This window comes from Nuphar pumila, chromosome 2, assembly GCF_984573655.1.
Source record: "Nuphar pumila chromosome 2, dmNupPumi1.hap1.1, whole genome shotgun sequence".
Lineage (NCBI taxonomy): Eukaryota > Viridiplantae > Streptophyta > Magnoliopsida > Nymphaeales > Nymphaeaceae > Nuphar > Nuphar pumila.
In genome coordinates this window covers 144,643,719-144,665,976 of record NC_143250.1, presented here as the reverse complement: position 1 = coordinate 144,665,976, position 22,258 = coordinate 144,643,719, and the positions used below count along the sequence as shown (strand labels likewise).

The 22,258-nt window shown below is 37.8% G+C and overlaps 1 protein-coding gene across 2 annotated transcripts in view; it reads left to right on the top strand.

Annotated features, from left to right (window-relative positions):
- LOC149847448 (transcriptional corepressor SEUSS-like) overlaps positions 1-6,354 on the top strand; it is a 47,037-nt gene extending 40,683 nt beyond the window's left edge. The window contains exons 9-10 of one of the 2 annotated variants that reach the window (XM_089997032.1): positions 4,957-5,914; positions 5,989-6,354. In XM_089997032.1, the coding sequence (XP_089853158.1) occupies positions 4,957-5,912 (956 nt within the window). In that variant the 3' untranslated portion in view covers positions 5,913-5,914; positions 5,989-6,354. Of the gene's footprint in view, positions 1-4,956 lie in introns of both variants that reach the window. The other variant, XM_089997031.1, reaches the window with a different exon arrangement.
- The last annotated feature ends 15,904 nt before the right edge of the window (positions 6,355-22,258 follow it).

The following is a 22,258-nucleotide window of genomic DNA, read 5'->3' as shown; positions in this document are numbered from 1 at the left end:
AATGTCGTCTTATATTAATCATGAAATGAAAAGGTTTTCATAGAGCAACCTCAAAGATTTCATCAACTTTGATCGAGAAAGATATGTTAAGTGTAAAAGTATCTCCAAACAAGATACTAAGATCAAGACCTTAATATTCTTGATAATAAACCCGGCACAAATGCACAATAAGAACACTTTAGAACACTTGTGCACAAAAGCACAACTCACAAAAACTCACAAATGCACAAAGGCATAAAAATAATGGAATCACTTTATTGAGCACTTGGGCTTTGACTCAAAGCCATAAAGAAATACAAAGGGGAGAGCCCCTATTTATAACAACACTAGGGGAACCTTGGAGGGGCTCCACTCATAGACGTTGGAGCCCCTCCAACGGTCACAAATGTGACCGTTGGAGGGTCCCAACGTCTATTTGAGTGGGCCCCCCAAGGTACCTTTTGGTACTTTAAGAAAAAGAAAAAATGAAAAATGAAAAGAAAGAAATAAAATAAATTTACAATCACATTCATAAAGTGAATGTGCGTAAAATAGAGGAAAAGACTAAACTACCCCTATGGCTAAACAAATAGAAATATATATTTTATATATATAATAAGTAGATACATATACATATATATTAATATATGTATATGTATTACCTTATATATATATATATTACATTCCATGATTATTTACATAATTTAACACCCCCCCTCAAACTTAGGGCAGGATGACCGAGAGTTTGCTAAGAAGGAAGTTGAAACGCGGAGCACACAAGGCTTTAGTGAAGAAATCCGCCAACTGATATTCTGACGTGACATATGGAAGGTCAATAATTCCTTTGAGGTATGCTTCCCGAACATAGTGACAATCCATCTCTATGTGTTTGGTCCGCTCATGAAAAGTGTGATTCTTAGCAATATAAATCGCACTTTTGTTGTCACAGCATAGCTTGGTAGGCCCTTCAATTGTGATCTCCATGTCTTTCAGCAACTGATGAATCCAAACAATTTCCATCGTAGTAGTCGCCATGGCACGATATTCGGCTTCAGTTGATGATAGAGACACTTTTTGCTGCTTTTTGCATCTCCATGAGATCAATGAGTCTCGTAAGAATACACAAAAACCAGTGGTGGAGTGACGGTTATTTGGGTCACCTCCCCAATCAGAGTCAGTATAAGCAATTAATTTTAACTCAGAAGAGGAAGACAAAAAAATTCCCTTATTAAGAGTATGCTTTAGGTATCTTACGACACGTAAGATAGCACTCATGTGAATGGAAGTTGGTGCTTGCTGAAACTGACTTACCGTATGCACTGCATGTGAGATATCTGGTCTGGTAATACTTAGGTACATCAACGATCCTACTAGTTGCCTGTAGGGAGTAGGATCGGAGAGAAGAACACCATCATCAACCTTCATTTTAGCTCCTACTATAGCCGGAGTTTCACAATTTTTATCGTTTGTAATACCTGACCTGTCAATAATCTCAGATGCAAGCTTAGTTTGAGACAAAAAATATCCTCTATGAGAGTATGCTACCTCAATACCCAAAAAATAAGTTAAAAAACCCAACTCAGACATTTCAAACTTATCTTTTTAAATTGATTTTATGCTTTTAATCCCTTTAGAATCGCTTCCGGTTATAAGCATGTCATCCACATATAGTAACAGAATAACAATCCCTGCATTAGATTTTCTAACAAACAAAGCAGTATCAGTAAAGCAGGATGAGAAACCATTTTCTAACATTACAGAGTTAAACCTATCATACCAAACCTTGGGGGCTTATTTCAAACCATAAAGTGCTTTTTCGAAGGCGAAGCACTTTTCCTTTAAGAGACTCCATTCCAGGAGGAGCATCCATATACACTTCTTCATTTAGGTCTTCGTTTAAAAAAACATTCTTAACATCCATCTTATAGATGTTCCACTTATTGATTGAGGCAACGGTTATAAGACATCAGACGGTGACCATCCGAGCAACCGGGGCAAAGGTCTCCTCATAATCAATCCCATATTTTTTACCATATCCTTTTGCAACTAAACGAGCCTTGTATCTCTCAAGGGACCCATCACTCTTAGTCTTAACCTTAAACACCCATCTAAACCCTATTGCTTTCTTGTCTTTAGGGAGGTCTTGAAACTCCCATGTCTTTGTTTTCCTTAGGGCTTCAAGTTCATTATCCATAGCGATTATCCATTTCGGACATTTGCGTGCTTCCTCGAAGTTCTTAGGTTCTATGTAAGAGTGAATGACGCTTAGACAGACTCTATATTTAGGTGAAAAAGACTCATATGAGATGAACCTAGAAAGGGGTTTTCTTTGTCTTTCGGTCTTACGAAGGTTTTCCTCACTTTGAGGAGTAGTTCCACTATCATCATATCTTTCGAGGGCACTTCGGAAAGTATTCCTATCTCTATGAGAGTAGGTTATGGGATCTCTATGCGGTTCTTCATTGATATGTTGATGAAGCGTTGAGGGCTCAGAATTGGTTTCATTATTACTTAAGTCATTTTGATTTGACTCATCATCACTAGTATCATCATCTTCAGTCAATAAATCAAACAGAAAAGAATAGTCTATATTCTTGTCATTAGATTCAAGTTTTTCGAAACCACTAATATTTTCCAAGAAGCTTACATTTCTGGAAACATATAGTTTATCATTTTTAATATCATAACAACGAAAGCCTTTTTGAGTTTCAGAATAACCAAGAAAGGCACAAGGAATGGCCTTGGGGGAGAGTTTGTCATTTTTGTCAGTAAAGACAAAATATTTACATCCAAAAACCCTTAACCTGCTATAATCAGGTTCTTTTTCGTATAATTTTTCAAATGGAGAAATCTTGTTCAAGTTTTTAAGGCATAAAAATAATGGAATCACTTTATTGAGCACTTGGGCTTTGACTCAAAGCCATAAAGAAATACAAAGGGGAGAGCCCCTATTTATAACAACACTAGGGGAACCTTGGAGGGGCTCCACTCATAGACGTTGGAGCCCCTCCAACGGTCACAAATGTGACCGTTGGAGGGGCCCAACGTCTATTTGAGTGGGGCCCCCAAGGTACCTTTTGGTACTTTAAGAAAAATAAAAATGAAAAGAAAGAAATAAAATAAATTTACAATCACATTCATAAAGTGAATGTGCGTAAAACAGAGGAAAAGACTAAACTATCCCTATGGCTAAACAAATAGAAATATATATTTTATATATATAATAAGTAGATACATATACATATATATTAATATATGTATATGTATTACCTTATATATATAAAATATATATATTACATTCCATGATTATTTACATAATTTAACACCCCCCCTCAAACTTTGGGTATTGAGATAGCATACTCTCGTAGAGGATATTTTTTGTCTCAAACTAAGCTTGCATCTGAGATTATTGACAGGTCAGGTATTACAGACGATAAAATTTGTGAAACTCTGGCTATAGTAGGAGCTAAAATGAAGGGGAGAAATTTAATATCATGGTGAAGCAAAAAAATAAAACTTAGGCCAAATACAGTATTGGGCCTAAATATAGGGCACTGGCACGTGTGGTTTCAAAAATTGTTTGGATGTGAAGCCTCATGACAATCTTGGGTCCAAATTTCCAACTTTCAGAGGTGTATTGTTATTACAAAAATGTTCTTACACTTGTCATTAAGTCAATTTTTAATGACATAGCAAGTTGTATGCAGTTCGATTATCTTCTATTTGTGGTTGCTTTGAAAATTGAAGCTATAGATGTAAGATTTGTGGGAACTGAGGATCATATGGTCGATACATTCACAAAAGAGCTTTTCAAGGCAATACCCCACGTACTTAAAGTAAACAAGTTGTGCATGTTTGAGGACTAGGGTCGTCTCAGGGCCAACTCTAATCTGCACATATATTGAATAGCCAGATTTGGGTTCAGTATTGCTTTTTGTTGGGTCAGATATGAGACCTCCCATGTCTGACCCATAAATTTTTTTCTGCAGTCTCAAACCCACTCTATATTTAGACCACAAGATAAATAATTGTGAGCATCATTGCAAGATTGTAGATCATATGGTCGATACATTCACAAAAGAGCTTTTCAAGGCAATATCCCACGTACTTAAAGGAAACAAGTTGTGCATGTTTGAGGACTAGGCTCGTCTCAGGGCCAACTCTAATCTGCACATATATTGAATAGCCAGATTTGGGTTCAGTATTGCTTTTTGTTGGGTCAGATATGAGACCTCCCATGTCTGACCCATAAATTTTTTCTGCAGTCTCAAACCCACTCTATATTTAGACCACAAGATAAATAATTGTGAGCATCATTGCAAGATTGTAGTCCTTCCTGGTCTTGGACATCGAGAGACTTACATATATAATTGCCACCTGACAATTTCTATCTGGAGTACTGGTTAGAGAGAAATGCATGAGGCAAGGAGGATTCAGGTTACTGTCTAAAACATATCAATGGCAGATTTATTTGTTTGAACCTGTCTTCTGTGCGGTGAATTGTGACAGTGCTGAGTTGGTTTGTTGACTTCAAAACTTGTTCTGGTAATGAAGAGTCAAGGTTTTTATTGCAAGTTAAACAGAAAAAAAAATCATTTCCGGCAGGTTTTTATCTGATATTGCTTGTTGCAGGTCAAGTTTCATCTAAATAAATTATCCCATTGTCTTTACAGTCATTTTCTTATTTTTCTTTCTGTAGATCTATTTGGGTTTGCCTTGTTGCATTTTTTAACATGAAATGAATCTCCATAAGATTGCACTTATTGCAGAGATGTGTAAATGTATCTCATTGAAACACCAGAAAGTTTGATTAATTAGGTCATTCATTGCTACTTTTCTTGGCCTCTGTGAGGCAATTGTAAGAGTGCATTTGTATGCGGTATGGTCAAATAATGGTCTTCCTATGGTTGGTGCAAGAGCACGTTGTCATTACTCCCACCTTTCGTTAACATTTATTTACTCTGTTTTGCTTTACAGCAAGCTTGATTAACTTCCCCAGAAGGACCACAGTATCAGGTGGAACAAGTCAATGCCAGCAGCAGCAACAGCAACAAGAAGAACAAGTAAGGTCGCAGAATGGTGAGGGTTCTGTTCAGGCTTCTTCTGTGCAACAGCTTACACATGGAAATGGTGTAGTTCGTCTCACCAACTTGCTCAATAACTCTCCCACATCCTCCTCTGCATCCACAAGCACCATAGCTGGTCTCATCCATCAGAACACCATGAACACAAGGCAGGACAATCAATTGAACAATGGCAGCAGTCCTTTTGGAAGCTCAGTTCAAATATCATCAGCTGGTTCTTCAAATTCACTACAACAACAATCACACCCAAATCCATCTTCTCCCTTCCCAAATACCACTCCTGCTGCAGCTAATCCGCTTCCACAATCTTCCATTCCACCAACTGCACACTCTAGTTCTGCTAATTCACCTGCAAATATCCCTCCACCTCGGCCTTCACACTCAGGTGAAGTTGATCCAGATGATTCTCAAAGCTCTGTGCAGCAAATAATACAAGAAATAATGATGTCCTCCCAGCTGAATGCAGGGGGTAGCATGGTTGGCGTTGGTCCCATTGGAAACGAGATGAAAAGTTTGAACACAATGAATATGCAGACAGGAAACACATCTTTAAAAGGAGCAAACTGTCTGGTTGGTAATGGAATTTCCAGTGGCATGGTCATCAATGGTGTTGGCTTTGGCAGCATGGGAGGAATCAACCCAATGTCAGCAGCGACAATGAGTGGTGTAAGAACAACGATGCCCGGTAACCCAGTACCAACTTTGAATGGGAGAATCAACATGGCTTCAATGTCTCAACAGGACCCAAATGTGAACCATCATCAGGATACGGGGAACAGAATGTTGAGCGGGCTTGGGTCTGTGAACAACTTCAATAATCTTCAATTTGATTGGAAGCCTTCTCCATAATGGTAACCATCGATCTGAACGTATGTACACTATATATTATGTCTGATTTACGTTGGGGAATGATTCTTGGCTGCAGGAAGAGTTGATCGTCTGTACAACAGGGTCCCCAGGTCTCCCCTTCCCTTGGTTTCTGTTTCTTGTAATTTTATAGTGATTTGAGAAAGAGAAATTGTTGTATCAAGTTGGAACAGTTGCTGTTTCTCCCTGTCCTTTTTCCATGGGGTAACAATGTAATACGAGCCTGGGTCATTCAAAAGTACAATGCGGCAGCGTAGCTCTTCCTCCACTCACACCTTCAAGCAAGCAGCTGTTGGGGCTGAGAGGCATAAGCAGGCAGCTTACCGGCTCGGTTTTCTTTTTAATGTAATTTTATTAACGGTGTTGAGCTGGTTGTTTTTGAAAAGGAATGTTGAATCTCACCCTCTCCGAGGGATTTGTACTATCCCTGTGTGTGTGTGTGTGTGTGTGTGTGTGTGTGTGTGTCACAGCTTGCCCATCTCCCTCTTTAGAAGAAAGTTTGGTGGATCAGATTTGGTTGGGTATTTGATCCAAGGTATTATTTTCGTTGAAAGATACCAAGACAGATTTGAATGTGCATTCAGGTCGAATACAGACTTATAGATCAGACCATTTTTTGTGATTCAGATCAATATTATGTCAGATATTATATTCAAGTCCAGATCAAATCCAGAGTACTTGTACCTTTTTTTATACTAGACAATCTTGTTTCTGATTCTTCTTTTACCAGATTCAGTACGACAATACAAAATTTGTATTCAAATTCGACTTTACTACATTGCACCAGTTTGATACATACTTTGAATTCAGATCTGCTTAAACGGATTTTGATCTAGCTTGCATCCGACCCTTTTTTTTCACCCCTAAGTTCAGGTCAAATTGTTGTCCCGACCTTGACTGAAGCTGGATTTTTTTCCAGAACAGGAATATTGAATTCAGTCTAGACCTCATGCTATGTCATGATCTGATTATTACCTGATCCTTGAGACGTTGAATTTGCCACCGAATTCAGATATTTGTCACCACATTCCAAATTTGAAAAATCAGTTCACAGTTCCAATCTTACAATCAAATTTGGATATCTTTGTGGTGTACAACGTCCACTAAATTGGGTGGGGTCTCTAAGGTCCAAACCACATCATTGAACATCCCAACCTTCAGCGAGTACATGCTGTAGTCCCTATTGTTCAAATCAGGACCGTCTTGTTTATTGCCTGGTTTTCAGACTTTGCTATGGATTAATTCTGCAATGAAGCATATAGATCATGGTTATTATGCACTAAATTTTGCAAATAGTCAGTTCAATGATCATGTTTTAAGGGTGATACATTTTGTATGTCATTACTACACCAAGGATCTCTCTCTCTCTCTCTCTCTCTTTCTCTCTCTCTCTCTCTCTCTCTTGCACAAACATGTATTTACACACACAAGGCATGTAGAATTGGGAATAAAAAACTATATGAATTCTTTCCAAAACAAAAAAAGCCATATGAAACTCCCATAAACATGCATGCCACATAGGCCAACATAATATGGATGCATCAGTCTCATAGTTCTTCATTTGCCTCATCCCCATTTCTTGTTCCTTTGTAACAGTTTGCAACTTGATTGAAGAATATGCAACTAGAAGAGGAAAATCAAAGACTGATTCATTCAAGAGCTGGATTTCAACGTTGTTGAATCTAGGATTTACTGGGTCAAAACAGTCAAGCTACTGAAAAATTCAGTAATGTGTACATGCACAGAAAAATTAACAATGAAGCAAAATTTTTGCATTGATCAAGCCCAGAGAAGCCAAATATAATGTTGAATATTTCTGTGGGACAGAACCCAATATCTAATATCAGAATATTGAGAACTACAATGTCTGAATGAGGGGCCTTCACTAATAAAATTACATTGGATACTGTACATAGAACCACATTCTCCATAGCCAATTACTCAAGCAGCCAGTAAAAAGTGGTATAGAACTTGGCTCCTTTTCTTCAAAGCACCTAATTTATCAATCTGAGCCCCACGATTCATTTTGTTGCAAAAATTCTGAGTGCGATCAAATCAAGTTGTGATTGATCTTAAATAATAATTAACCAGACACGGCTGCAAGGTGCCAATTGTAGCTATTAGACCTCTGAATCATCTGAGTTCACATCTCATAATTTTCTTTCCATCATTTTCGCTTTTGTGAAAAACACTCCAGCAAGAAGACCTGTGTACCACAATTTAAACATGCTCCATGAAGTCATTCTACTAACTATACAAACTCCATAAAGCCCAATCCAATTAACCGGAGATTTTTGGCTTGGGCATGAGCACTTACCAAAAAGAATGCTCGAGAAATTTTCAGGAGTTGTTGGAACATTGAAGAGACAAATCCCAGCAATGGAAAGTGGAATCTTATTCAGTGACCCCACCAAACTGAAAAACAAGCAACACGGGAGTTCCATTATGCATATCACAGCACTTAAAAAAAAAAATCAAAAATTTCCATTTAGTTGAACACCAATCAAACTCTGTATGCTGTAACAAGTACAATGTGAGATGCAATGCGACCGAATGATGATGCTCAATAATAATGGTTATGATGGAAACACCCATACAAAATTGTCATCCCCAGTGCTAAACACCATCCACCTTTGCAGGATGGCGATTAATGATACCATTGTCACTTTTCATGCGGCTCAGTTATATAAGTTTTGTATTTAGCTATCAGCAGTAAATTTGTTCCCATGGTAACAAATACTTAGAAAACGTGTCTCACCTGTAGGTTGTAGCACCAGTTTGATGCAGAAACCACATTGAAGTGAAGCTGATGGCAAAGCCTAACAATCCGCTTGCTGTCAGAACCAACCAGAACACAGGCATCCTAAGAAGTGGCCTCTATGACAGGTATTACAGACAAAAAATATCCTCTATGTTTTATCCTATCACTAGCCTTGTGCGGATGGCGTTTGGGCCAGCATGATGTGAACAATGTCGTCTTATATTAATCATGAAATGAAAAGGTTTTCATAGAGCAACCTCAAAGATTTCATCAACTTTGATCGAGAAAGATATGTTAAGCAGTTAAAATAATTTAAATATCAGCTGAAAAGGTTTCATATATTTGGTTTCAAAGTTTCCACAATGTGTTAGAATGCTAAAGTTGGCTATTCCTTGTGTATAAAGAAGAAAAAAGAATGTATGATTACTATTTGGCTATATGTATGTGATATACTACTATCACCAAGTAGTGCTTCATGTCTAATTGATGAGATTAGTTAAGTTCTATTTGAGTAAGGGAGTTCAGGAATCAGAATGAAGAACCTCCATATAGCATGAATATGAATCCATCATTGGGTTTTCGGATGTAGACTGGGATTGAGATCCAGATTCTGGAAAACCTCTCTTGAAATATTTCATTTACTGAGGGAGAAATTTAATATCATGGTGAAGCAAAAAACAAAAGTTAGGCCAAATACAGTATTGGGCCTAAATATAGGGCATTGGCACGTGTGGTTTCAAAAATTGTTTGGATGTGAAGCCTCATGACAATCTTGGGTCCAAATTTCCAACTTTCAGAGGTGTATTGTTATTACAAAAATGTTCTTACACTTGTCATTAAGTCTATTTTTAATGACATAGCAAGTTGTATGCAGTTCGATTATCTTCTATTTGTGGTTGCTTTGAAAATTGAAGCTATAGATGTAAGATTTGTGAGAACTGAGGATCATATGGTCGATACATTCACAAAAGAGCTTTTCAAGGCAATACCCCACGTACTTAAAGTAAACAAGTTGTGCATGTTTGAGGACTAGGGTCGTCTCAGGGCCAACTCTAATCTGCACATATATTGAATAGCCAGATTTGGGTTCAGTATTGCTTTTTGTTGGGTCAGATATGAGACCTCCCATGTCTGACCCATAATTTTTTTTCTGCAGTCTCAAACCCACTCTATATTTAGACCACAAGATAAATAATTGTGAGCATCATTGCAAGATTGTAGTCCTTCCTGGTCTTGGACATCGAGAGACTTACATATTTAATTGCCACCTGACAATTTCTATCTGGAGTACTGGTTAGAGAGAAATGCATGAGGCAAGGAGGATTCAGGTTACTGTCTGAAACATATCAATGGCAGATTTATTTGTTTGAACCTGTCTTCTGTGCGGTGAATTGTGACAGTGCTGAGTTGGTTTGTTGACTTCAAAACTTGTTCTGGTAATGAAGAGTCAAGGTTTTTATTGCAAGTTAAACAGAAAAAAAAATCATTTCCGACAGGTTTTTATTTGATATTGCTTGTTGCAGGTCAAGTTTCATCTAAATAAATTATCCCATTGTCTTTACAGTCATTTTCTTATTTTTCTTTCTGTAAATCTATTGGGTTTGCCTTGTTGCATTTTTTAACATGAAATGAATCTCCATAAGATTGCTGTCAGAACCTGATGGCAAAGCCTAACATGAAACCACATTGAAGTGAAGCTGATGGCAAAGCCTAACAATCCGCTTGCTGTCAGAACCAGCCAGAACACAGGCATCCTAAGAAGTGGCCTGCCAATAGATGAAACAGATTAAGGAAATTTCTTAAAGATATAAATGACAGTTTTCTACCACAAAAGTAAGCTTGTATGTTCAATCTTTTAGTTGTATCATTCAGATCAGGCACAAAAACTTTCACCTAGGTTTGAAAAATGGTTCAGATATGCAACCAATGGTTGTGCTACATATGGTATATACCATAAGAGATGAGGTATTGTAATACCCGTAAAAAAATGGGTAGTTTTAGTCATTATGGGTATAGGATCCATTACCGGGATCCATATAATAGTTGTGGGTGAGTTGGGTTTGGACCCACATTCCAAATGGACCCAGCCAGTGGATCCTACAGTTCAATGCCGACCCGGATCCACTTGGATCCCTCATTTTAGGCTGACCCGGATCCATATTTTTAAACATACGGATCCAGAGCACTCGGATCCGGCATTGTGGGTCACGGTTCGGACCCGGACCCGGGCTTTGTTTTATAAAACACACGAAAACAAGAATCGTGCCTAGGGCACGATTCTTGCAAAGATCGAAAGGGGAGGGGGAGGTTACAAAAAGCGTAACTGACTCCATCTTTCTAGGAGGGATGGAGATTTTTGGCTCGTTAAAGAGGGGAGTCTCACCCTTCTTTCCCCCTGCTCTCATCTTCCTCCTGTCCTCTTTCTCTCACGCTCTCTCTCGTTTTCGTGCGTGACTGCACGGCCACTGGAACCGGCTCCATCACAGTCATCGCATGACCAGGGACACACGACGCTACTGAGATCACAAGCAGTAGCGCTGGCCACCTCCTGTGCTCCTCCAGTCGCCGGAAAAAAGTAGGCTTTTGTATTTCCTTTTCTGTTGGTATTGATTGCATCTGGTTGTGATTGGGACGGTCTAGTGAGAAAACCCCGTTATCGCACGATCGGGGTTTTCGAGATGGGGTTCATGGCTGCTGAAAGATTCATGTGAGTAATCGGGCATTTCGACTGCCCTGTTAGAGACCGACAGGGTCATCGGTTGTCGAAAATCCCATTTTAATTGAATGGGGGTTTCGGTTTCTTTGAAACCCTGTGGAACCGACTGCAGAAAAAAAAAACAAGAAACCCAATCTTGGGGTGGGAGTTTCTGTTTGACGTATCGGATGACCCTAGGTTCTGGGACTTTCGATTCTGAGTATAGAGTCATCCAAGAAAATTGGGGGTTTTCGATTCTTGGTGTCTGATAATCTCCGATTTGGGGATTTTCGATTCTTGACCCCAGAAATTGTGGGTTTTTGATGAGAGTATCGGGTAAGTTCAGATTTGGATTCCGATTCTTTTGGTTGAACAATCGTTGAGCATGATCTTTTCAGCTTCTGTAAATATTTTTCTTTAAATCCTGATTTCAATTGCTGTTGAAAAGCGGTGAAGGTCTAGTTCGGTCACCAAGGGAGGATTATTTCATATTTGGATCATTTAGGGTTTATATTAATTTTGTTATCTGTGTGTTGTGTCATCGGATGTAATAGCCGTTACATTCAGGGGTTGGCGATCAAACAATGGTCCAAGGTTACCACTGTGTAACTGGGCAATGACTTGTTGCATATACGTCAATTGTATCAGTCTGTGTTTTGAAATTTAACATTTGACGTGAGTTTTGGCCTACAAATGTGTAATTTGATGAATTGAGGTGGAATGAGTTATAGTATGAATACTTATATAATCTGATTATACGAAAGAGAATTTCCATCACTAAAACTATATAAATTGTGTGAAAACTTCATCTATCCGATTAAAACCTATTAGGTACTATATAAACCTGAACACTTGGTGGTACGCTTGTGAAAATAAATAAATAATAGCATTCTTATGTTAGTTCTTGACATCCAAATGTTTCTGTTTCATTCTGACAAACCGAGCATCCTTATGTTAATTATTGATTAGCTTAATGTGTTCATTTGGACAAACCGAACATCATGATATGAATTCCCGATTAGCCGAATGTGTATGTTTCATTCTGAAAAGTATAGTTCATTTATATTAAATCCTGTTAACCGAGGCTGGTATTTACTCATATTGAATATAAACAGGTTAGGTTAATTCCGGCTAGCAGATGGTAACTATTTATTTTTTTAAAACATGACAGATCTGGTCTAGATCTGGCAAGGTTGTAGTGGTTGTTGGATATTCCCTTTTATCAAGTGTTTCAATTGCTTCTTGTCAGAAAACGTGTGATTTGAATTACTTGTATGCAGCATGTTATCTGTGTTGAGGAATGAGGCGATTATATTGGTTCCAAACATATGATGATGCACTTAGCGACATATGGATATGTGCTTTGCCTAATGGGCAATATGAATGGAATACCCGATGCGAGTACTTGGACTGTTAACTTGGGTGCAATGGAAATAAAGTTGTTGAGAACCTTTGGGTTTTTGGGCATAGGTCATATACATAGGTTAATTCAATGTTAACAAATATATGTTTATAACTCTATCTGTTATTATATACATAAATTTGAGTTTGTGAATATTTAATGGCACGTGTTAGCATGCTTTATAGTCGGTAACATGTGAGGTATTTGAGGCCTATTAATATGTTGTTGCAAAGTTGTTTTGGTACAGGTGTATGCATGATATGAATGTGTGCATTCCTGAAATTTCAATTTCTAGATTCGGGTTATGTTCATGTGTGTGGATGTTAACGCGTGAAAAGGTTTCCTGTGCCTACATTGATGGGACATGTTTTTATCGTGCAATTATGGATTTGTTTTTAGTACATGTGCACACCTGAAGTCGATGTGTGTTTAGCATGTAAAATCAGGTATAAATGTTCTCATGTACTTAAGAATTATGGATGAATGCATGTGTGTTAAGTGATTACATAAAAACACTTGCACATGGATAGTGAACACATGCATATGATTATGGTAACTCATGCACATTGTTAAATTGGTTTGGATGGATGTGTATTTGGAGGCATGCTGACCTCATTTCATAAATTGCAAGTTATGATTTTTGCATATGATGCATCGATGGTCTAAATGAATCATCGCAGGCCTGGAGAGCCTTGAGCTTGGGTTTGCTCTTTCTTTAATTGTTTAAATGCATCGCAATAATCATATTTACATGATGGGTTTAATTGTGTTGTTCTATGGTTGCCACGGGTGGTAGGCCGTGAAGAGCTACGCATTGGTGATTTGTGAGCTTATGTTGCATGTTGATTTGCAAGCCTATGATTAACTCTGCATGTTTATTTGCAAATGTGATTCTATTGCTCTATATTGCATTATTCGATGTGTTTCCACGGGCTGGAGTCTCGTGATAGTTCTCGCAGGGGTTGATGCAAGCTTTTGCCTTGTTTTTGCATATGGAACTGCAAAACTCAATAATTGGCTCTTAATAAAAAAAAAAGATAATGAATAAGAACATTGTAATATACGTTCTGGGATCATTCATCTGGAGAATGAAGATCTTAGAGTCCCGGTCTTGGGGAGACTGTGAGGATACAAAAACTCCGTGTGCTGTAATTTTGTCCTCTAAACCCGATATTGAGGTTCATTCTCCTGGCCACGGTTTTAGAGAGAGTCCGCCACTTTACCTGGGGGTGGTGTGTTGGTGTGATCATCAAAAAAATTTTCTCTTGTATGCTTTTCTTTGCCTTTCTCTTTTACTTTCTAGCATTTATTTCCTCCTTTTGAAAGGGAAAATAAAAGGCAGAAAAAGAAGAGAGAAGGGAAAAGAAAATGAAGAAGAGAGAGAAACTCTTTTGCAAAGGTCTCACTTGACCTTAATTTTGAAAAGATTTTGAAAATTACTCACCTCCGTTTTTGAAATGTTTGCGGGAAAAAGGGAGAGACGGGGCTCGCTCGTCGGTACGAGGTTCGACCGTTCCTAGCGCCTTTACCAGGGGTAATCGAACCAATAATCGAATTTATGCCTTTTTGCTTTGCCCTAATATTGTATAAGAATTTATTCTAAGTCTGAAATGCACAAAGAATCATGCTTGTGCAATGCAAATGCAAAAATGTATGCTTTTGAGAAAATAGTTTGGAGATTTTGGATTTTCCAAGTGATTCTGAGATGAATTTGATAATATAGTGAATAAATGATTCAGAGGGTTGAAATTGATTTGAAAAAGTTGAATTTTGAATTTAACTCAGAATTTGAAATAAATCTAGAAGATGAGACTTGAAATTCCCAAGTCTCAGAATGATCAGGATTCTTCAGATGAAGAGAAAAGGAATTTAGAATTGGGATTTTTGAAATAAGAATGAATCTTCAAAGTCATAATGGACTTTGAATTTGGATCGATTTTCAAGAATCGATTTTAAAAGGAAAATTTTGAATTTCAAGACCTAAAACAGGAATTAAACTTGAATTCAGATTTTGAGAAATGGATTATAAATGAGATTTGGAAATGGAACTGGATTTTAAATCTAGAATGGATTTTGATCTGAAATCTGGAATGGATTTTGATTTGAAGTCTAGAATGGATTTTGATTTGAAATCTCGCATCCAAGATGCAATTGGATCCGGAATCTGGAATCTTAAATGGAATTTGGATCTGAAGTCTGGAATCCAAAATGGAGTTGAATCCAAAATCTGGAATCCTAAATGGAATTGGATTCGAAGTCTGGAATACAAGATGGAAAAATCAGAATCCAAATATGAAATTGGAGGATGGATCTGGATATTGAGAAATCTTGATTGAATTTAGAAAGAAATAGACTTGATTTTAACACTAGTCTTAATCTCGAAGTGATTTTGAAGATTAAAAAAACTCAGAAGATTTTAAAAGAACTTGAGGATTTGAGAACTTGAAGTGAAGAATAGGAAATAAACTTGGTTTAAAACTTGAATTTTTGAAATCAGGTGATGAATCTGGGAATTTCAAAGTTAAATTGAACTTTGAAATTTGATCGGAGATGTTAAATTGGATTTGAAATCGATTTCCAAAAATGATTTTGGGATTTCAAAGGTTGAATTGAACTTTTGGAATTTGATTTGAATTGAATTTTGGATATAAAAATGATTTTTGAAATTTCAAAGTCAAATTGGACTTTGAAACTGAAGTTTGATTTTGAAATAAAATAGAACTGGGAATAGAAAGATGAAATTTGAATCTACAGATAAGAATTGATTTAAAAAATAAAGAAGATATTTTGAAAATATTATCTCAAAATCACTTGGATTTTGAAAAAGAATTTTGAAAATATGATGTAATTTTATCCTAAATGATGAATGAATTAAAAGAATTTTAAAATTGGATTTTGAAAAACATATTTCATTCTTTAAATGAATTGAAATAAGATTGAAGATATAATACATCCCTTACTATGGTCATTGAATGTATTATATAATAATCATATTTAAATTCAAGTGAAGAATAAAACATATTTCGATGCCTTTATAGAGTTTTAAAATGAAATTAACTCTCAATATATCTTGACTATGACCATTGATATATATTTTGAGTTAATTTTAAATTAAACTCTGATAAAAGAAGAAAATATTTGAAAATATGATGAATTTTAAAGGAGATCCAGTGTTATTCCAAAAAGATGAAAATCTTAAGCCTAGTTCACACCTTGACTATGGCCATTGATGCAAATCGTCAACTTAGGATTTAATCACCTCTTATTAGAATGGTGCACCTGTCATTCGTGTTCCCATTAGTGAATTTGTGAAAAATAAAAGCAAAAAATGGTATGAAACAAACAAATTTATGCCTATACATTCTATTCTAATGTTGGAAATGTAAGGAATTCTCATTATGATCTAGCTATTACAATTCTGGAATTGGAATTAAAGTTATGATTTCCAAACTGAAAAGAAATAACATTATTTATATACTTCCTGCAAAATGGAGGTAGCCGTAAAGCAGAATTGCAAAAGAATGTGATGGAAGATATCAAGAAAAGTCCAAAATGTCATGCTTATGTTAGATGGAAAATATGCATATAAGTGCATTCACCTAAATGGATATAGAAATGCTATGGAAATGTGTGGGGCGGTGCAATGAGGTGTAGGTAAATGGGAGAGTGAGGCTGCAGTAAATGGGTAAGTTTATGATATGCTATACCAAATTGCAGCAAGAATTTGATGTGAGGGAGGTGAAAAATGTGGTATATAGTGATGCTACAAAAGCATAGAAGGCTATAGCAGCCTTAGGGCTAATGTGCTATTGAAGCACAAGAAGCCACAATGGGTGAAACGGGGAGTGGGTACTATGAATGGGAAATGCACCAGGGGTTGTACACAGGTGACAGTACAGATGACTACGCAGGTATGGCAGTGAAGTGGACTATTAGTGCAGTGATAGGTAAATAAGTATGATATAGGCATAAAGTGATAGTCTAAACACAAAGGATAAACAGAAAACATGTTGTGAGTGTAACAGTGGGCAGGTGCCGGGGTATTTATTGACAGGTGCACAGTGTGTGGTAGTGGTCATGCTGCTGGATACATGCTAATGATGGAGGGGTATTGGTATGTGCGATAATAATGTAGCATATCATAGGGCAAATATGAATCTCACTTCTCATGACAGATTAAAAATTTACAACTCCCAAGAGTTTGAAGCTATGATATCCTTGCAAATATTATTGTATCGAACTCATTTTTTGCTGTGGCTTGATACTTGGTCACTGGATGTCCAAGAACCATGCTGCTGCCGTTTACCTCTTACAGAAGCCACATTCTGTTTGGGACTACAGAACTTTGGTAGACTTCATGACAGTTGATTCCTTATGTGACAAGATATGAACTTGGCCATGTGATTCTTGATGGTGAACACATGTTTCAATGAATAACATTCTCCAGCTCCAGATGCCGCCATAGACATCCATGCATACCCCTTTGTCAACTTGGCGAGAGACCCTACGGTATCACCTTCCTACTATTGCGAAACGACAGAAGCTTCTAATGTGGGGCTATGGGAATATCCCTCAGAAGCACCGGATCATATGATCACTCAAAAGGTAGAGAACAACCAGCATCGATTTTCACGACTGGAAGTGTTAAACCACAAAGGTACAGTCAATCATGGGTACACCACCTTACAGATATCCACCTTTCATGCACCCAGAGCTGGTTCTGCAGGATCATGTATCTTACCTTCTTCCCAGAAAACTGAGACAAAGACCTCATTGCGCAGGAATTTATAACAGAGCGTGACCGGGACTTATAATGAATTACAGCAAAGCATGACTAAGTTTGTCAAAAGAACTAGTGACACTAAATGAATATCAAACCTCAGGCTCACCATGACCTATGACAACAGTCTCGTTTATATCACCTTCTGTGCCATAGAGTTTGATAGCACGATCCTTTGTATCTTTAGGCAATCCATCCCAGAGCTCAGAATTTTCAAGATGGCCACACTGCAGAACTATCGTTCTGAGTTGGGTTTCATTTAGCTAATGCTGGGTGAAAAGGGGATGATAAGGCTTATAACAAAATCAGGAAAGATACCCAGATAGCAGATAAAATCTAATGTTAATTAGCTGCAGATAATATGATGAACAACGTGAAGCAGCAAATACAAATCGGAGACTTCGGAAGACATAATGCGGAAACCTATCAGTACCAGGGGAGCAACCCATATTACTCAGGTATAAGGCATGCTAAGCTTGAATAAGATTAAATACACTTCATTCAAGAGAAGGATACAGGTACGATTTTGATCGAGAGATGAATACATATCAAATGACATTCAACCTATGATCAGGGAAGTTGGTATGAATGGGCAGATGACGTTAGATGACCCTTAGGCTATGGTGGCAATGTGCGATGAATGATTTGTACAAAAAAAAAGTGTGGTGAACAAATGTGGTTATGTGCTATAAAACAAAACATAAGAACTAACGATGATGCATTTCAAAAGGCAGCAGTGACCCAGCGAAAATGCAGAATATGCAAATAAAGTAATATACTGGAATCAAAAGTCTACAAACAAACATCAAGTAATTATGATGACATGGATCAGATGTGAGGATCTAACCGATCAAATGCTCAAAAAGGGCTACAGATAATACAGGAGAATGAGAGATGCAGGTGATACCTACGGAGATTTTGCCGATTCAGGTAGTTGCTGAGGGTGAGTAAAAAAAAAGAACCTTCCACAGATTTACCTGCTTATTCACAAAATCAAATATGATGATGTTAAAAGCTAGGAAGCTTCAGAGCAAATAATAAGCAGGGCGATTAACAGAATTTGAGTGGCACAGGAAGCTTTGTATTGCTGATACAGTCCAACTTGAGAGCCAAAATCTCAGAGAGGAGAGATCTACCCATGCCAAAGCTTCAGCACTCGTTTGCCACCTTGAAAAGCTGGGAAAAGCCTACCTCAGAAGCACGCATATGCGTAGCATGATCCCCTGGTTCCTGTAGAGGTCAATTACAGACAGGAGCTTTCTAATGTCCGATCTTATCTCTGAAACCCTTTGAAGAAGGGTGTCACCCATTTGTCCAATTTTTTTTTTGTTATTTTTGTTTTAACCAGCACAAGCCTCACGATGGTTGCAATAAGCCCTTTACAGTGAATCCTTATGACAAGGTCCATTTCCGGGAACACGATTTTACTTCTGTTTAAATAATAATGCGAACTAATGGTTGAAGATCCATTAGATTACCTTGACGAATCAACTCAAATGACGGATTGACCAAAATTGGATTCTATCCTTGCATCAATTTTAGATCGAATGTAAAAGAGATCAAACCAATGCATAATGAGAAGAATCAAAATGAAATGAAATAAAAAGCAAACCCAAACAAGATTAATGGATGACTAAAATGAGAATAAACAGATGAAGAAGAAGATGCTGAAAATGGAAGAAAAGCTTGCTGTAAGCAATAAAAGGGAAATAATAAGCGAGATACTCTTGAATGATATGCTGGAATTTAAACAGAGAAGTAATTGGAAAAAGCAATGTATGATGGTGAAATCCATTGTGCCATCCGTTGTAGCCTCTAAATGCAACAAGCATTTGAAATATGGGTCATATCGTTATTGCAGTATGTATCATCGAGGCTGCAATAAGCAGGTTGATGATACAAGGTTGCACTTTAAGAAACAAAACAATGGAGAAAAAGGGAGAAATGGCGGAAATACAGCGAAGATACAAAGAAGGAAAGATCAGAGAAGAAAGGGGTCTTACCATGCCTTTGTTGCTGAGATTTAGCTGAGGGCTAGAGCCGATTGAACTCCTTCAATTGATTGGGGAAAAGATCAGAAAAGGAGGAGCTCTCGAGAGGACATGCGATGGCAGAGTGACAAGGCGATGGATGATGCTAACAATCGATGCCCCTCTCTCAACCGATGGAGGTCTTTTTATATGGAAAAAGGGAGAAGAGTCGAGAAAGGAGGTTGTTGAGGATCGAGGGTTCATGCGAGAGAGCCCTCGATCGACTGGTGATCGTGAGAGATGATCGAGAGAGGGAGGGAGAACGCAACGGAAAGCCATTGCAGGGTTTTCAAATTTTCAAAAACAGGGCTCTCTTCAAAAAATTTCTCAAAAAGGGGTTTTTACAACCATTTTTTGTATTTTTCTTTTTCAATTAGATTTTTGTTTCTTTTTCTTTGTATTTTCTATATTTTTTTGTATTTTTGACATAAAAAACTATGAAACTAAGGGATTAAAACCATTTTGTAATTTTGGAGAAATATTTACAAAAGGGTTTTCTGAGCATTCGGGTTTAAACCTTAGAAATTTTCTCAGAAAATGGGTTCGGATCTGGGTTTTAAGGAAATATTCGAGTTTTTAACCTCGAATCAAGAAATACAGAGCATTGAATCCAAATGGACACCGGATCGACTGTCCGAGCCTTTCAGAAATTCTTTTTGGTATTTTTGCAAATTTAATTTTGAAAATTGAATAATGAGGCTCAGATTTGGATTTTAACACTGGGTCCGGATCCAAAATTGAGTCAGATATAGAAAACAGATTTGATTCCAGTAAATCTGAGGAATAAACTGGAGTTTTGAGTAAAAAATGACTCAATTTACTCAGAAAATGGGGGTCAAGGGTAAAAAGAGAATATTTATAAAATTTTAAAAAATTTTGGGGTGTTCACAGATGCCCCTCTTTGCTACTAAGTCGGTTGAAAGTCGAGCTTAGTGGCAAAGAAAACACTCCAAATTTTGAAAAATGCCCCAGTCAGCATATGTGAACTGGGTGTGAAAGTACTGTTTTAAAAACATGGTTTCTCAGGATTAGCACCTTATCCTGTATGGTTTTTTGGGGAGACGAAATCCTCGAAGATGTTATGACTAAATAACAGAAATGAGGAAATCGTGATGGGACTTTGGGATGAATATCCTGGAACGGTGAAAATGGGAATTTTGATCAAGTCTCATGGGTGAGGCAAGATCAGCTTTTTGGAATGATTCAGGTTTAACCCTTAACCTGAATGAGACAAAGATATATCAAGATGATTTGAATGAAGAAATGAATATATGAAGACCTTAATGGGACATTTTTGAGAAAAATGCCTTGTGAGATGAAGCTCAAGTATAATCCTTTCTGGATGGATGTGAAGAACACGGATTCCACGATGAGAAACCGTGATGGGACTGAGAGAACTACCTCGTCGGAACGAGAAACCCCGTCGAAACGAGACTCAGGTTTAACCCAAACTTGAAAGGAAGATACCTCGTGGTACGAGGTTCAGGCTTAACCCTTAACCTGAAAAGGGACGACCATACGACCAAGGAGGAGTTGTGCTCTAATACCACTTTGATGCAGCGAGAGATCGAAGTTCCGACGTTAATGTTGATCTTTCAATACACGATCAGTCGTGCATAAACAAATGACTTAAGGGAAAAACGCAGAAGCAGGGAGGGGGGGGGGGTTGATTCAATCGATCCACCTTAATGGTTTATTAAAAAAATATAAAGAACTACAATGAATAATGACAAAAAACTAGGAAATGGAACTGGCGGCTGGAAAGAAAAGAAAGACAAAATGAAAAGGTTGTAGCTGAACGTGACAGAGAACCGAAGACTTCTAAAAAATCAATATCCCCCCCTCTACGTAACCCTAAAGCAGGGTATTAGTAGGGCGCGAAGGGATCTGGGTCTCGGATCCAGTCCCTGGACCCAAGAAAGCTCCACGTTGTTGATGGATCTAGGACGTTGTCGAAGTGCAGTGTCGCTTCAGACCTTCGCTCGCCTGGAATAGGTGCGCAGGGGCACGTCCTTGCATCGTGGTACCGGACTTGCGATCGGATCCGTCATCTGGGTCCGATCGTCCATCCCATTGGTGCCGAGATCCCTGGCCACGCCCGGGTCACTCTGCATAGGCCCGGCCTGGTCCTGTCTGCATCAGTTTCCCTCGTGTGAAGGTCCTTGACCTGCACAGAGAAGGGAGTGAATTCGACTGAAGCATGATTATCATCAACAAGTTTAGAAATAGAGACAATATTTTTCTTGATATTGAGAGCATGAAGGACATCAAAAAGTTCAAGGGTAGAATGTGACATGGGAATGACAGATTTTCCAACGTGAGAAACAGGATGGTAGGATCCATCTCCAGTGACAATCTTACTTTTTCCAAAATAAGGAATAAGTTTAAAAAGTTTACTTGTATCACCAGTCACGTGAGTTGCTGCCCCTGAGTCAACAAACCAAGTTCCTTGGTCATTCTGCTTTAAATTCAATTCTGACAAGGCGAATATCAACAAATCTCTAATCTCTCCACTGTCTCTGATGTTGTTGGACTTCCCTTTTGGTTCTGTCTGTGGAGGCTTTCTTTTATTTTCAGGATTGTACCAACAATTCGCCTTGATATGCCTCCTTTTGTTAAAAAGAAAGCAAGTGGGGATAGATCTTTGTCCTTGGGCATTG